This window comes from Berghia stephanieae, chromosome 3, assembly GCF_034508935.2.
Source record: "Berghia stephanieae isolate SIO BIC M18660-M18661 chromosome 3, UCSD_Bste_1.3, whole genome shotgun sequence".
In the NCBI taxonomy this organism is placed as follows: domain Eukaryota; kingdom Metazoa; phylum Mollusca; class Gastropoda; order Nudibranchia; family Aeolidiidae; genus Berghia; species Berghia stephanieae.
The window spans coordinates 88,409,856-88,427,355 of NC_088362.1; the positions used below are offsets into that span (position 1 = coordinate 88,409,856).

The 17,500-nt window shown below is 37.9% G+C and overlaps 2 protein-coding genes across 5 annotated transcripts in view; one reads left to right on the forward strand and one right to left on the reverse strand.

Annotated features, from left to right (window-relative positions):
* LOC144968760 (5-taurinomethyluridine-[tRNA] synthase subunit MTO1, mitochondrial-like) overlaps nt 1–17,500 on the forward strand; it is a 195,052-nt gene that overhangs the window by 50,368 nt on the left and 127,184 nt on the right. The gene's annotated exons all lie outside the window — the stretch shown is intronic.
* Nucleotides 953–17,500, reverse strand: part of LOC144968756 (uncharacterized) — an 89,398-nt gene continuing 72,850 nt past the window's right edge. For 2 of the 3 annotated variants that reach the window (XM_078907404.1, XM_078907405.1), the window contains exons 2-3: nt 6,081–7,391; nt 953–1,988 (exon numbers count right to left, since the gene is read on the reverse strand). In XM_078907404.1, the coding sequence (XP_078763530.1) occupies nt 1,092–1,988; nt 6,081–7,274 (2,091 nt within the window). In that variant the 5' untranslated portion in view covers nt 7,275–7,391 and the 3' untranslated portion in view covers nt 953–1,091. Of the gene's footprint in view, nt 1,989–6,080; nt 7,392–10,581; nt 11,039–17,500 lie in introns of those variants that run through there. The other variant, XM_078907403.1, reaches the window with a different exon arrangement.

The window sequence follows — 17,500 nt, forward strand, 5'->3', positions numbered from 1 at the left end:
TTATAATAAAATCATCTTTCTGTAACAGTCTCTAGTTGGAATTAGAGGTAAATTACACTCATCCAATCCAGAATTGTATTGAATATGGAATGAGTTAAAAGGGACATTGTTCTGATCCTTGTAGGATTCTCATTCTGTCGAACTCTGGAAAAAAAATCCTCCAACAATTTGCGGGTACGACTGTATATCTTCGATAGAGAAAGGAGGACATAGCGTTGAAGTGGTGCATCACTGCTCAATTACAAACGTGACCTGGAACCCATGCGATTTGACACATTGTTTCCTGAATCCAATCCATTGGTATCAATCATGGTCATCTCTATTCGAAATCCGAGATTCAATATCATACGTTGTTTCAGAATCACAATGCGTAAATCCTCACATTGAAGTACATCCTTTACAGTTATTGAAAATCACAACGTTACCTCGATTTCCCAATTCTCGGTTAATTATTCCTATTATGCTATCTTCAAACGTACGTCCTCCAGAATCAATATTGTGCCCGTATACTTATTTTACTGACCACACGGCTTTGAATATATTTTGGACCACCCCGAATCTATCCAATTGAACAATTGTACACATATCTTCAAAACACCAACTTGCCTTTTTAAAGCCATATTTGCAAACGAGTTCATATTGATTATCCAGGGAGGACATTCCATAGATACTCTTTTATTCAATGTCGTATCTCTTCAATACTTTTAAGGTGTTAGAGCTGAATTAAATATGACAAGAACATGATCATTTTGGTCTTGCGTGAAGAGATTCGGATGAGATGGTTAGTGGCAGTTATATAGCGATATTATTTAAGATTCTGGTTGGAGAATACTCTCTTTTTACTCTTTGAATTAATATCAAGACGAGAAATAGTTAACGATGCCCATACATTAGGGCGGAACATGGAGGTAGAAAGGCGATATATATCGAGAGTATATTATGTGAAGGGGAATTAAGAGAGAGAGAGAGAGAGAGAGAGAGAGAGAGAGAGAGAGAGAGAGAGAGAGAGAGAGAGAGATTATCGCAAAAGTTCCACAATGCAAATCACACAACTATCACAATTTTCATTACGAAATTTCCAATCATATTCGTCAGCATTGAATATTTCCGGGGTGAGCTCCACCATTTCCATCAGCGTCTTTGAGGCACAAAGGGTCGTATTTATTACTACTATAATTACTCTGATTCAAGGAAGTCAAATTCAATTCTATTCCCTCACCACCCCTATAACCACCACCACTTGCAACGTTGGCAGTATGCCTTTCATTACCTCGTGCTCTACTAATACTACCCTCATCACCCCCACCACCACGATCATTACCGCCACCACCATGTGCAAGTGGTTGAAATTTCTGGAATCCTTGCAGATTGTCTCCTCGCGGACTGGAAGTGCTAACTGGAAGCATGGAGTCAGAAACTCCTGTGACACCAGCACTGCTACTGCTGCTCATAGATCTCGCATGTGGCGTTGTAGAAGATTTCATTGGAGAGGATGACGCTATAATCCGATGCGTTGGTGACGTTGGTGACGTTGGTGAACTGCAGCCATGATACTCAGGAAGTCGCGTCACTATTGAACTATTTCCACTTCCGACACCAGCTGCTGCTCCTAATACTGGTGACGCTTCCCTCGTTGAACGGGCATGATGAATAGCCGCCGTTTTCGGCACTGTGTTTGCATCATGGAAAGCGTTCTCAATCTCCATTGAGATGTTGTGGGAGTTCAAAGTCCCAATTTGCACTGGCGAGTCTGTGGTGAGATCTTCGACTTCGCCAGCATGTGATGATGGGTCTACTTGATCTGATAAGTAAGGATCTCGCACTCGGTCGCGGTGTTGAGATAAAAGATATGCTATCTGCGACGCTGTGTAAGGTTGGTTGCAGTACATGAACTTGGAGAGAATATTGAGATTTCGGTCGAAGAAGATAAGAATTATGGGCTCCACTAAAGGATGGCTCCATGCTATGAAACTGAATGCTTGGTAAACCTGAGAAATATTGGATAGAAATAAAAAATATAATTATTGAAAGTTTATAGAAAAATACCTTTGTTATTTTCTTACCACGCGTTTGTCCAAACCCGGTTCTTGAGAAATGACCATATAATCTGCTTTCGGAACCAATGCCTACATTTTCTTGTTATAATAAACTGATAAATAGGCAATCATTTATGATTTTTAAAAATGTTTTGTCTTGAAGTGAAAGGTTTAAGAAGTTTTATTTTTTAGATCGTAACTCGATTATTCTCCTTTTTATCGTAGATAATAATAATGACTTTTGTACAAAATTTTATGTAACTAGAATGTGGCGTTCTGACGAACCATTTCGTGTGTTCATTAAAACATTGTTGTGTTGTCACTATCTAGATTCTACCTTAATGGTGTCAAAACTGGTCTAATGAGTTCTGTAATGTGAGTACAACTCACAAAATTATAGATTGACACACTGCTGGAAACTCCGTGGATAAAGGAATTTGAAATCGGTATGAGGATGGATCATTATGACTACTGCGGAATTTGATGGTTTTATTAGTCTATGAGAAGATATGAAGTGAGTAGAAAAGTGCCAGAAGACAATAGAGAATAAAATTTTTTTTCGCGGCGGTGGTGGGGTTTGAACCTGCGACCTTATTGGTACGACAACTCCGCCTGGCAGGTGAGAGCGTGGCTCTACCGTGTGAGCTATCCACGAACACTAAAATATTCGTTTCAAACCCAAAGTCATTTCTAGATCCCTCTCTCACCCACTTCTTGAGATCGCCGATTCGTTCACCACCATCGCGAAGTAATTTTGACCAGCAGTTAAGCTTAATAGCCAATATTCTCATCACAAACATATAACATAGAAACGATTGAGACATTGAGTATGCTCCGGTGTATGGGGTGAATTTTTAATTCAGAAAAGTGAGTGGAGCAGGCACTTATGTTGGTAACAACAAGATATGAAGTGAGTAGAAAAGTGCCAGAAGACAATAGAGAATAAAATTTTTTTTCCGCGGCGGTGGTGGGGTTTGAACCTGCGACCTTATTGGTACGACAACTCCGCCTGGCAGGTGAGAGCGTGGCTCTACCGTGTGAGCTATCCACGAACACTAAAATATTCGTTTCAAACCCAAAGTCATTTCTAGATCCCTCTCTCACCCACTTCTTGAGATCGCCGATTCGTTCACCACCATCGCGAAGTAATTTTGACCAGCAGTTAAGCTTAATAGCCAATATTCTCATCACAAACATATAACATAGAAACGATTGAGACATTGAGTATGCTCCGGTGTATGGGGTGAATTTTTAATTCAGAAAAGTGAGTGGAGCAGGCACTTATGTTGGTAACAACAAGATATGAAGTGAGTAGAAAAGTGCCAGAAGACAATAGAGAATAAAATTTTTTTTCCCGCCATACACCGGAGCATACTCAATGTCTCAATCGTTTCTATGTTATATGTTGTGATGAGAATATTGGCTATTAAGCTTAACTGCTGGTCAAAATTACTTCGCGATGGTGGTGAACGAATCGGCGATCTCAAGAAGTGGTGAGAGAGGGATCTAGAAATGACTTTGGGTTTGAAACGAATATTTTAGTGTTCGTGGATAGCTCACACGGTAGAGCCACGCTCTCACCTGCCAGGCGGAGTTGTCGTACCAATAAGGTCGCAGGTTCAAACCCCACCACCGCCGCGAAAAAAAATTTTATTCTCTATTGTCTTCTGGCACTTTTCTACTCACTTCATATCTTGTTGTTACCAACATAAGTGCCTGCTCCACTCACTTTTCTGAATTAAAAATTCACCCCATACACCGGAGCATACTCAATGTCTCAATCGTTTCTATGTTATATGTTTGTGATGAGAATATTGGCTATTAAGCTTAACTGCTGGTCAAAATTACTTCGCGATGGTGGTGAACGAATCGGCGATCTCAAGAAGTGGGTGAGAGAGGGATCTAGAAATGACTTTGGGTTTGAAACGAATATTTTAGTGTTCGTGGATAGCTCACACGGTAGAGCCACGCTCTCACCTGCCAGGCGGAGTTGTCGTACCAATAAGGTCGCAGGTTCAAACCCCACCACCGCCGCGAAAAAAAATTTTATTCTCTATTGTCTTCTGGCACTTTTCTACTCACTTCATATCTTGTTGTTACCAACATAAGTGCCTGCTCCACTCACTTTTCTGAATTAAAAATTCACCCCATACACCGGAGCATACTCAATGTCTCAATCGTTTCTATGTTATATGTTTGTGATGAGAATATTGGCTATTAAGCTTAACTGCTGGTCAAAATTACTTCGCGATGGTGGTGAACGAATCGGCGATCTCAAGAAGTGGGTGAGAGAGGGATCTAGAAATGACTTTGGGTTTGAAACGAATATTTTAGTGTTCGTGGATAGCTCACACGGTAGAGCCACGCTCTCACCTGCCAGGCGGAGTTGTCGTACCAATAAGGTCGCAGGTTCAAACCCCACCACCGCCGCGGAAAAAATTTTTTATTCTCTATTGTCTTCTGGCACTTTTCTACTCACTTCATATCTTGTTGTTACCAACATAAGTGCCTGCTCCACTCACTTTTCTGAATTAAAAATTCACCCCATACACCGGAGCATACTCAATGTCTCAATCGTTTCTATGTTATATGTTTGTGATGAGAATATTGGCTATTAAGCTTAACTGCTGGTCAAAATTACTTCGCGATGGTGGTGAACGAATCGGCGATCTCAAGAAGTGGGTGAGAGAGGGATCTAGAAATGACTTTGGGTTTGAAACGAATATTTTAGTGTTCGTGGATAGCTCACACGGTAGAGCCACGCTCTCACCTGCCAGGCGGAGTTGTCGTACCAATAAGGTCGCAGGTTCAAACCCCACCACCGCCGCGAAAAAAAATTTTATTCTCTATTGTCTTCTGGCACTTTTCTACTCACTTCATATCTTGTTGTTACCAACATAAGTGCCTGCTCCACTCACTTTTCTGAATTAAAAATTCACCCCATACACCGGAGCATACTCAATGTCTCAATCGTTTCTATGTTATATGTTTGTGATGAGAATATTGGCTATTAAGCTTAACTGCTGGTCAAAATTACTTCGCGATGGTGGTGAACGAATCGGCGATCTCAAGAAGTGGGTGAGAGAGGGATCTAGAAATGACTTTGGGTTTGAAACGAATATTTTAGTGTTCGTGGATAGCTCACACGGTAGAGCCACGCTCTCACCTGCCAGGCGGAGTTGTCGTACCAATAAGGTCGCAGGTTCAAACCCCACCACCGCCGCGAAAAAAAATTTTATTCTCTATTGTCTTCTGGCACTTTTCTACTCACTTCATATCTTGTTGTTCCCAACATAAGTGCCTGCTCCACTCACTTTTCTGTATTAGTCTATGAGAAACTCACTATGGCGTGCTGCTCATATTTGGCGGATAATAATTTTTTTAAACACACTGCCTATTTATTCCTCTGCTGTGAGAAAACTGTAGAGTGTATTTTTGGCATAGCAGCAAGTTCGCAATCAATGTTAATGCTTAGTAATGAAATTAAAGTTTAGTTTTTGTATTAATGATTAATCAACGGAGTTTTTCATGGTTCCGATCAAGAAAATACGGAGATGTTTGATATGGATAAAAAATTCAAATTCAATTCCGTTATTTGCACAATATTTTTATAATATCCTTTTTTTAACGGATTTTTAATTACATGTTAATTCTCTAATTCGGAGCATCTTGTCACGAAAAAAGAAAAAAAAAGAAATCAGAAACCGATAAAAGTTGAACTTTTCAAGAAAAAAAAGCAGCAAAACAGTGTTGTTTGAATGACACAAATGTACTTTCATGCATAATGGTTTTAAATAGAAAGTATATCGTAATGGGTTAGCAAAAGAAAGATTCTAATCAACTTTCACTTCATCAATATGTAAAATAATCAGGCGTTAGTCATTGATAGACTACTATCTTAGGAGCAGTTAAAAATGTATCCTTGAAACAAAATTTTCTTTGTTTTGAATGTAGAAATATTGTAACGATTTTATCAAATTATTTAGTGTGAGGTCAACCATATTTGTTTTTGATTTAGATTTAAATAAAGATGAAATGTTATACCTTTGGTGATACGGCGAAATTCATGTCAAAGACGATTAGAATGAACAGCGGATACCAGCATAAAACAAATGCCACAGCAGTAATGACGAATATTTTTGCCCTGTGAATGGCGTCTTGGGTCAGCTCATGAACGGCACAGATGGAATTCTTCTGTCTCTCATCGTCGTCCGTTATACTAATTGAATGTCGCACCAACATCGACACTCGATTAGGCCTGTTCATTTGAATCTCTGTGTAGAATTTCTTCAAAAAATGACCCACGCCCACCAAAGCGAATGTAATAATTATGATACACATAACATTCGCAACATATCCTGTAACATTTCCAAGTTTGAATGCACAACTGCCGATGTCAGGGTTGTACACTATATCTCCACCTATTAACGTCGGGCCCAAGTGAAGGATAATAGCTGTTATATAGACAACTAAAACTCCGAATAGAATACAGCACGTCGTTCCTTGGGCATTACCCCCAACGTTTGTTTCTCCAAAAGTGTACGCCTCAGTACATATCATAGCCACCATATTGAAAGCGGAGGTAGTCAATAACACAATAAATGATGAACCCTGAACCACACAATTCGGCGGTTGATTTTCTTCCGTTCCGTCTGCATCACTAAGAAGATTCAGCCCGAACGGAATACAGAATGCCGCCTTGACGAAGTTTAAAAAGCTGGCATGAACAAGGAAAGCGCTCGTCATACGACGAAGCGGTCTTCGTAGGAAAATAATGGCCACGATGATGATGTTAAGGAGCATGCCCATACTACCAACAAAGAAGAGGTAGTAGGCCTCCTGGTGTTGCGTTCCTCGCTGGTCCATGGCAACGATTCGCGGACCTCCACCAATCCCCCCGCTCTCAGGGACATAGTCTACAACACCAACTATCGTGCCGACTCCAAGAGAGTCACCACCGTTGTTGCTGCTCCCACCAGTGCCACTGCTGATGTCAAGACCACCACCACCACCGCCGCCTCCTCCACCGGCACCGCTAATTCCAGAAGCACCGCCGCCTATCTGAGAAGGTTGGTTGTTGAAAAGGCTGGATGCAAGCTGGTGCAGGTTGTTGTTATTATTATAGTCGTTGTTATAGTTGTAGTTGTTGTTGTGGTTGTTGTTTGCGTAGTAATCAGAACCGGACAGACTGTGGCCGAAGGTAGATCGATTTTGGTGGTTGAGATTGAAGTGAGTCATGGGTAAACGTTGGCGTTGGCTGTTCGTGTTTTTCCTTTGGACTCACATTTACGACGTGGTGGTCAGGTATAATTGCAAGGCGCCGTCTGGAAAGATGTTCTACTGCTTGATACATTTCTGAGGATCAATAACAAAAAAATAGAGATTAATGATTCTGCATACCCATATTTTCTAAACCCGGTCTGTTTTGATTTTTTAGCTTTGAAAATTGAAATGGAACACAAACCCTGAATTATTCTAAGGATAACTTTTGCTCTCTTATCTCAAACTTTGATTCGAAATAAAGTTCTTCTCCTGGATGTATCTAAGTTCTTAAGTAAAAAAAAAAAAATTAAAATGTTCTTTAAGCTCCATCCTCCTATTTTTCTTTTGAATAGTTCCGGACAAACCTTCCTTTATCGTGAAGAATTATACGCAAGAAAAAAAAAGGGTGTAAATTTTAGATTTTTAGTGCAATCGATAATATTTAACTTCGACAATGAATAAAATAATAAAGTAGTTGTGCATTACATTCACTTGAAAATATTTATAAAACCACATATTTTATGGCATAAGATTACATACAGTCAACTTTTCCATTCCGATTTTCAAATATCCTAAAAACAGAGCTTCCTTCGTCTTGGCTTATGATATTATGGTGGTTGTATTTTTAATGACGAGTCTTTTTGTGATTTCTTTTTTATGAGAAATTTCCCCTCATAATGAAACTCGTCTGTTATAGTCTTTTATTCTGATTCCCAGAAATAGGTTGTATTTGCCTTGCATCAACTTTCAGTCACAAGTCACATGCTACTTAGGTTTTTCGGTATCATTTATCAGATTATCAAGATCGACGTCTACTTCTTTGAATTGCAGGGTTGAAATTATTTTTTTTGTTACTCTGGCATCATAGCTTTACGCTCTAGATAGACAGATTTAAAAATATAGAAACTGTAACTTAAAAAAATTATACGAGTCGTTAGTCGAACTGTAAAATGTAATTGTAGGTAAACTTGAACAGACGTTGGGGCAAGCACTGGTGTTCACTAACCTTTAAAAGGTGAAATTTCATAAGATTTTAACATTATTATGAGTGTTTATCATGCTATTGTAAAGATGCTAACAGTCTTTCTTAAAATCATTTGAGTCAACGGGTGATAGAAATTATCCTTACTTTTTTTAAAAGGGTTGAACGTTTCTCGTATATCAATGTGTAACATGAAAAAAAAATAATTTTTAGATTTACAAGGAAGTCTGTGAACGATTTTAACATGGTCTGAACGGAACAATGTTAACCCCCAACCCGATTAAAAAAAAAAATTATTTGAAAGTGTTTCTGAGTCTCACACCATATTTTTTCTTTTTGTGTGTGTGTGTGTGTGTATGTGTGTGTATGTGTGTGCGTGTGTAGTGTGTGTGCCTGTGTGGGATTTAATCGTTTCGCAGAATAAATGCATGGCCCATATTGAACAGAGAATCAGCCTCTGACATCTCTGGATCGATATAATACTGGCTGTTGATTTCATTAACGTATATCGAAATAGCTATGGATTTGCTTTTTGTGATTATTTATTTATATATTTCTTCTTTCTCTTCTGGGGGTGGAAAGGGGGGGGGGGGGGGGGCGGTGATCCTGTGTTAAATGATTAAAACTTTTGTCAATAATTTGATTTTAATGGCTAAGAATTTAGCAGTGATGATAGTGAGGATGATTGTGTTGTTGTTAATGTTGATTATGATGATGGTAATGATGCTGCTGCTGCTGCTGCTGCTCCTGCTGCTGACGACAATGATGATGATGATGATGATGATGATGATAATAATGATGATGATGGTGATGATGATGATGGTGATATGATGATTGATGATTATTATTATTATTATTATTATTATTATTATTATTATTATTATTATTATTATTATTATTATTATTATTATTATTATTATTTTGGTATAATCTTTTATGATGGAGGTCGCGATGAATTTTAAAATTTTCATTACTTCGTCCAGTGGTCTTACGACAAGTTTATACCAAATCACACACTAACTCACACACACACACACACACACACACACAAACACATACACACTACACACACACTCACAGGACTCACTAAAACAAACAACACGTGACGACGATAATAAGCACACAGAAGTGCTGACAAAAAAAAAACCAAAACAAACAAAATAAATACAAATACAACATTGCAAACAAAGCCAGTACTACTTGTATTTGTATCGATAAAAAGCACTGTAATTACACACTTACAAGAGCTCACTATCATGGCTGTTTCTATCCACGATACGAATAATGTGTATTAATTTCATTCCTGATTAAGTTTAAAGCTTCGTGTGTGATATTTATTGACATTTTATTTAGTCAAACTAACGACCTATCCAGCTGCTCTACTGTCATATGTTGTATGATTGTGTTTAATCACTCTATCGGAAAAACACGTAATTTTTCACATAATGAAAATTGATCGATTTGTAATATGATCGTGTTTTTATTTATATTATACAGCCATCAATAAACGAATGAATTAATCAAGTTATATATACTAAACGACAAAGGGTATTAAAGTGTACTGGTCACCTCTCCGATTCATTACATTCATAAAGTTTAGTTTATGGTAATTTTATCGATAAAAGTGTTTGAGTATTAACATTGTTTTGACACTGATCTTTAAATCAAAGAAGCCCCAGATCTAAGACATTTTGACAAGTTGGCTGGATATAATCTTAATCTATCCATACTATAATATCAAGTGATGATTTTCCGACCAAATCGATGAAACGACGGCATTTCGTCAGTTTATGGCAACACTGAGCACTTTAACAAATCAATTTGTTATATGATTGTTATAATCATATGATGATGATGATGATGATGATGATGATGATGATGATGATGATGATGATGATGATGATGATAAAAAAATAATTCTCTATCAAACTTTTAAAATAATCTTCTATTATCTTCCATATACAAAATTATGTTCTCTTCCCCCCCCCCCCCCCCCCCCCCCCCCATGTTGGACTTTAATGATTCATCGATATTTGAAATGAAAATATTTCCGCCCGACGTCTACTTATTTACAGATCTAATAACTCAAATTATTATAGGCTCATTAGCATTGTTTTAATTGAAATACTCTGCAAATATGTACACACATATACTGGAGTAATCCCAGTTGGAGAAAGACTGATTTTTTGGAATGTATTTTTCTTCTTCTTGTATTCTTCTTTCTTACTTTGTCTGGCACTGTTTCATACACACTTGTTCGCACCCTCTCTGCTATGCTAATCACAATGAACACATACTTACTCAACTTTTTTTCTTAACGTTGCACAACTCAGAAATCAATAATCTTTTCTTCAACTATCCGACAAGAATTTGTTAACATAGATAAAACATTGCCGTCATCAGCGAGCTATCTAAATAAAACTTGTTATAATACAAATCAACTGATTCAGCTACAGCCGCTGGGAGTTTACATGATGTTCGTTTTTATAAGTGTGTCAAAAAATCCAACCCACTGGAAAATGTCATAATAAACAAATGGAAATCGAAGTTGATTGGGTGGGATTATAATGTTATAATGAAGAACGGATTATCCTGAAACATCCGGTGAAAAAGAAACACGCGTTTCTTATTTTTTTAAATGTTTGTTATTGAAATACGTGATGATTATATTATGTTATGCTTGTTGACTATTAATCTCAATAATCTCTACTGCTGCAAGCTGCTATCTAGCTGTCGAACTGAATTCTTCATTAACACTGGCATGTTGTTTTCTCCAGTTGGCTTTCACAAGCGGCGAGTCCCTAATCTGTTTAAATGCTTTAAGGCTATATATCGGTATTTATCGTTCCTATTGGAATAGAAACCGCCTAAATGGGACACCCGCTATATTTCCAATATGATAGATTTTATGCTTAAATTATCAATGTATTGTTGTGTTTTATTTGCATTGTAAAGCGCCTCTGAGCACATTGTGGATCTAGGCACTATATAAATTCATTCATTCATTCATTCATTCATTCATTCATTCATTCATTCACCCGCTAAAACGGACGGGAAAAAATCTCTTTCTCTCTCTTTCTGTGTTTCTGTCTGTCTGTCTCTCCCTCGCCCTCTCTCTTTCTTTCTCTCTCTCTCTCTCTCTCTCTCTCTCTCTCTCTTTGTTTATGTGTTTATGTATGTATGTATGTATGTATGTATGTATGTATGTATGTATGTATGTATGTATGTATGTATGTATGTATGTATGTATGTATGTATGTATGTATGTATGTATGTATGTGTGTGTGTGTTTATGACGGAGGAGGTGGGGGTTACTGACAAACATTGTCCCTTAGTTATTTTTAAGGTTAAAATGTAATTGCTTCAGTCCTTCTTTAATTGGTGTGAATATAATAATTACAAGGATGGAAACACGAGACTTTCGTGTCAGCCTTGTGGACAAATCGACACAGTAGCGGCGACGAACGCATTCCCCTATTATGGAGGATTACGTTTCCCCCCCTTTGTGGAGTTCACTTACATGCGTCGTTTTTCCTCATTTCCTCATATCACTTATAATAATTTTCAGCAGGACGTGTCCTCATTTGCGCAGCATATTTTTTTAATTACAAAATTAATATTCTCATTTATGTCCGCAATGTGTGTATGGTTTCAAAATTAGCCTAATGTATTCCTTACTTTTTTTTTCTTTAGTGATTACTACTCATGAGCAATTTTATTTAGTTTATGTGTTATATTATATGCCTTAGGGGGCTCCTGATAGCTCAGTTGGTAGAGCACTCGCTTCACACCCAAAGGTATCATGATCGATCTCGGGTGCAGTCGAGATTTTAGATTTTTTCTGCCCCCCCCCCCCCTCCCTCCCCCCTGTCAACCCAGCAGTGCATGGGTAGCTGTTAAATCTGGCGGAAGCACTTTGCGATAGACTAGAGGTCTATCCAAAAGATAGCAACCAATTGCTATTGTCCGTTTCACGCTATAAAAACCGGGATAAACTCCGCGGCTCCATGGCGCTCAATGGCTCTGAAGGACTACTGTATACGCGTTAGAATTGAGGTATTATTTCAATACATATGAGGCAAAAGAATGATTATTAACATATTCACACGTAATGATTGGCGTTTTTAGTTGTTTTTAAAAAAAGTAATATATTCATTCCCTTTGCTTCCATTTCACAATGTCATTTACTATAAATCTTGACATTCCCACGCAAATTAATCCCATCAAAATCTCTTCTCATTATAATATTGTTTGGAATAATCGAAGAAGAAAATAATCTCCCGGATATCCAGTGCTTAATTCCCGTTTCTGTGGCGTTATTTCAAAATGTTACATACACATTTTGTCGGAAAGGGGGCTAACGTTCGATGACTAGCGTTAGTTAGCTCGGTAGGCATTTGATAAGTGAGGCGTGGAGAGCCTGAGCTGTCCAGAGAAATATCGCAGTGGCCGTGAAAATTGAGTTGATAAGCCCGCTCTGGTGAGCGTAAACTCCAGAGGGGGTGCTAAACGGTACGTGCTGTTACTCATAACGTTATCTACATAGATCAAACTACGATTTAAGTACTTTTTTTTTTTTTACCGTGACTTATCGATTTGGTATTTCAATTTCGATTTTGTATCAAATATCGATATTGATAGTAGAAGTACGGTTTATTTCCGAGTTCTTAATGGTTTATTTTATTTATTAAATTCAGGCGGACAACGTAACGTAACATAATATAAGATGTCACATGAAGCATATTAAAGCACTTGTTGTAATTTTTGTGGTTTAGTCACATTACGGATAGTGTTACAGAGGGGGGGGGGGGGAGAGAGAGAGAGAGAGGAGAGAGAGAGAGAGAGAGAGTGAGAGAGAGAGAGAGGAGAAGAGAGAGTATGTGATAGAAAGATAGATAGATAGATAAATAGATAGATAGATAGATAGATAGATAGAGAAAGAGAGAGAGAGAGAGAGAGAGAGAGAGAGAGAGAGAGAGAGAGAGAGAGAGAGAGAGAAGAGAGAGCGTGTGTGAGAGAGATCGATATATAGATAGAGAGATAGGGAGAGTGAGAGAGAGAGAGAGAGAGAGAGAGAGAGAGAGAGAGAGAGAGAGAGAGAGAGAGGATGGGGGTGGATGTTGAAATAAATCTCCCAAGAAATTGCCGCCAGTGCAAGTCAGAGCAGGATTTGACCCACGGAGTCCGAATTATGTTCAAATTAGCACTGCTGTATGGCTACTCTCGGTATTTATACCAATTTATACCAACTTCACTTCCAACAACATTGAATCAAGATCTCAAAAAATATCACATACATTTAGAAACAACAACCGAAGAACTGATTTCAACAACACAAGGAAACATCCAACTGCCTCAGCACCTTAACACGCATGATGACATTCTAAAGCTAAGAACACTTGCACTAGACAGAGATTTATGGAGGCAGATTACTAACTGGAAAATAGAAACAGACTGACAAACTCGAAGTGACGCACACATTCACGGCATGCGTCCATAGAGAATGCGCAGCCGTATTTATTATTATTATAGTACGAGTAAGTACTTTTCTTTTTTAACCTAACGGCTCGGTTGAACGAATCAGGGATATTCGAGTCCTTGATACTTCATATATATGTTTTTAAAGTGCAAGAGTAGCACCATTGATTGTTCAACGTCCTATCAGATGTGTAGTGAGCAATTTTATTATCTGTTTAAAGCAAAGAAACTGGGATTGAACTCTGGTTCATTGTGTCGTAGGCTATTGAGGACCGCTAAATTTCATTAAAAATTTGTCTTGTTAACACATCGATGTGAAGGAAAAACAGAGGAAACTAATATAACTAATCCGAAGAGCCATCGCGATATTGATTTATAATTAGTCTAATTAATGGAAATCGACGTGCCATGTTTTCCTAAGTGGAAAAACAAATAATGATTTAAAAAGTAGCAGAAAAATGACACGATTTCTCTCCAGAATTATTAGCCATCGGTTTGGAAGTTTTAGCTTTTTTTTTTCAGCTTTTTTTAATGGGATAATATTAATTATTGAAGTTGGTCTCAGAATATTTTACGAAAGTAGTGATAGAAGTCCATTTGCGTCATAAGGATCGTGTTGTGACGTAATTATTAGAGAGAATATCTGGCTATAGATAGTATGCGCTTGGCTAAGAAACTCACAACATTGCCAACCGGAAGTATAACGGACCAACACACAAAACTATGTGTAACCTTAAACGTTTATAGTCTGGATAATACAGTTTAGTGAGAATTACTCATAAACGCGGATAGCAAAAAAACAATAACAAAGACCTGAGTGATGTCAACTTCGTTCTATCTCTAAGTTAACGAAGTCTACGAACAGACACACCGAAGGAATTGGTATTCGTTTAAAGCTATATAAACCGGGATGAGCTCAGGTCCCAGTACCAACAACTCAAATGGAATACTATTACTATTTCTACGTTCTTAAAGTTTCTGAGATCAACTTTAATATTTAATATCACCCCTTGTGAGAGACCAAGGAAATAGCTAAAACTTCCAAACAGATGGCTAATTCTGCAATAAATTTTTTCACCAAAAGGATACTAATCTATCGCCGGGTACTTTCCACGACATGAATTATTTAACTGTCATCATTACTGAATTTCTGCTAGGCGGACGGGGAAGGGTGTTTTTTTGTTGCTTTTTTGGGGGGTGGGGGGGGGGGGGGGGGGAGTTAAACGGCGCTTGTGACATTTTATAGGTCATTTTAGCGCCGAAAGACGACGGGAAATTAAATAACTGAACAACAACTAAAAATGATGATTTCGTTGGGAGTGAGCAGAAAGCTCTAACTTCTGAGCTACGCATGGAATCCCATAAGCTTATGAAGCTCCCGGTCTTTGAGCATACTTATTCCTCGTGATCACATCGTCTAATGCGGATTTACGGATGGCCAGTTACTCATTCCTTCTAAATTGCAGTCTTGCAGAAAAGTGAAGTTCATTGACGAAACAAAATTTTTTCCTATTATTTTGATCAATAAAAAATCTGGCCAAAATTTTTTAAAAAGGAGACGTTTTGTCGATGAACGCAGAAAATATCTGATGTACATCGTTTCGATGGGGCAGAATTTGACGTAACATTTCAGATCTCTCTTGTTCTGTCTTACCTTCTCTCCCGTCCTCTTTCTCTGTCTCTCTCTCTCTCTCTCTCTCTCTCTCTCTCTCTCTCTCTCTCTCTCTCTCTATCTATCTATCTATCGATCTATCTATCTCCACTCTCTCTTTCTCTCTAAGTCAATCTATCTATCTTTCTATCTATCTATCTATCTATCTATCTATCTATCTATCTATCTATCTATCTATCTATCTATCTATCTATCTATCCATCCATCCATCCATCCATCCATCCATCCATCATCCATCCATCCATCCATCCATCATCCATCCATCATCCATCCATCTATCTATCACATCTATCTATCTATCTATCTATCTATCTATCTATCTATCTATCTATCTATCTATCTATCTATCTATCTATCTATCTATCTATCTATCTATCTATCTATACATCTATCTATCTATCGATCTATCTATCTGTCTGTTTGTCTATCTATATATCCGCCTATATATATATATATATATATATATATATATATATATATATATATATATATCCTTTGATCTATCCCTATCTATTTCTCGATTTCTTTTTTAAATGTAATTTTATTTTACCAGCTGCGATTAGTAATTTTGCCCTTATAGAAAACACACTGTAATACTTATATTTCATATTATCGTTAGATTAAGATGACCACTGCTATTACTTAAAGGCTTAAAACTGGGACAACTTCAGAATATTAATGAAAATCTCACACGAGCTGTCAAGAGATACTATGGACGAATTTTTGCAAGTTCAAGGGTCAGTATCTACATCAAATATGGCACAAGAATAATAAATTCATATAAGTCTGGAGTAAATTAAAGAAGAATGCATAGTGAAAATCCAAAAGTGTATTAAATAGCACAAATGTATTTTTAAAAATATTAAGTTCAATTAAGTAGACTTTTAGCCTAGAAAAACTGTGTATTAAAATACAATGAATAAACAAACTAAACCAAAACCGATCGATGTTCACTCTGAGATTTTATCACAATGTCGGACTTAAAAGGTTTGCCCCGTCCACCCCCCGTCCACCCCCTATTTATTTTTAAATTGTTGTTGTTGGTGAAGTACTTAAGTTGATTTTATCTCGAAGTTCTTACTTCTCTCAGATCTATTAGACCCCGCCATCCAATTATAAATGATATACAATTCCCTTTGGCGGTCTCGATAGCTCAGTTGGTAGATCGCTCGCTTCACGCGCAAATGGACCGATTTCGATCCCTGGTGAAGTCGAGATTTTTTTCAGACCCCCTTGTTCACCCAGCAGTGATTGGGTAGCTAGGTCTGTTAGATCTGACTGAAAGTACTTTGCGATATAGACTAGCGTCCTATCCAAAGGGTAGTAGCAATTGCTATTGGCCGTTCCACTCTATAGAAACCGGGATAAACTCCGGCCATATGAGCCCAAGGCTCTGAAGGACTCCTTTTTATTTATTTATTGTTTTCTTAGCTATGAACAAGTGCTCTCCTAATTGGGCTGTCGAAATTCTCCCTATTGATGCTTTGCGTTTAAGTTCCCTACTCACATCACCGCCAGCCAAATTGAACATGCCAACACACATAATCTTGGGTAACCTTTAACTTTTATAGTCTGCGAACATAATTTTGTGAGGACTAATCACTAACAGGCTCTCTCAAGGTAACAACAAAGAGCTGAGCGACGTCATTTCCGTTCCTCCTATTCAATGTGGTTGTTAATAACATTTTCGCGTTTCATCTTTTAAGTTTCACTCTTATGATATTATCCTTATCTAAATTAAAGGTTAAACAGTTATCACGTTATAGCCCCCTCCCCCTCCCTTCCTTCTCCCCAGGGAGATGCTGTATGTAGTGTTATATACACTGTAATCATTTTTAAACCATCCGTCAACCACCTCCACCCCTTTCCTTTTCTTTTCTTTTCCTTCATTCTTCTCGGCACACGCAGTTAATGTTGTTGTATGTCTATCCGCGGAACATCCCGTTACCACGCACGTGCATAGAGGAGATACATTGTTACAGCGATGTTTTGTGTGTGTGTGTTTGTGTGTGTGTGTGTGTGGGTGTGTTGTTGTGTTTGTTTTGTGATTGTATTGTGCGGATTCGTATG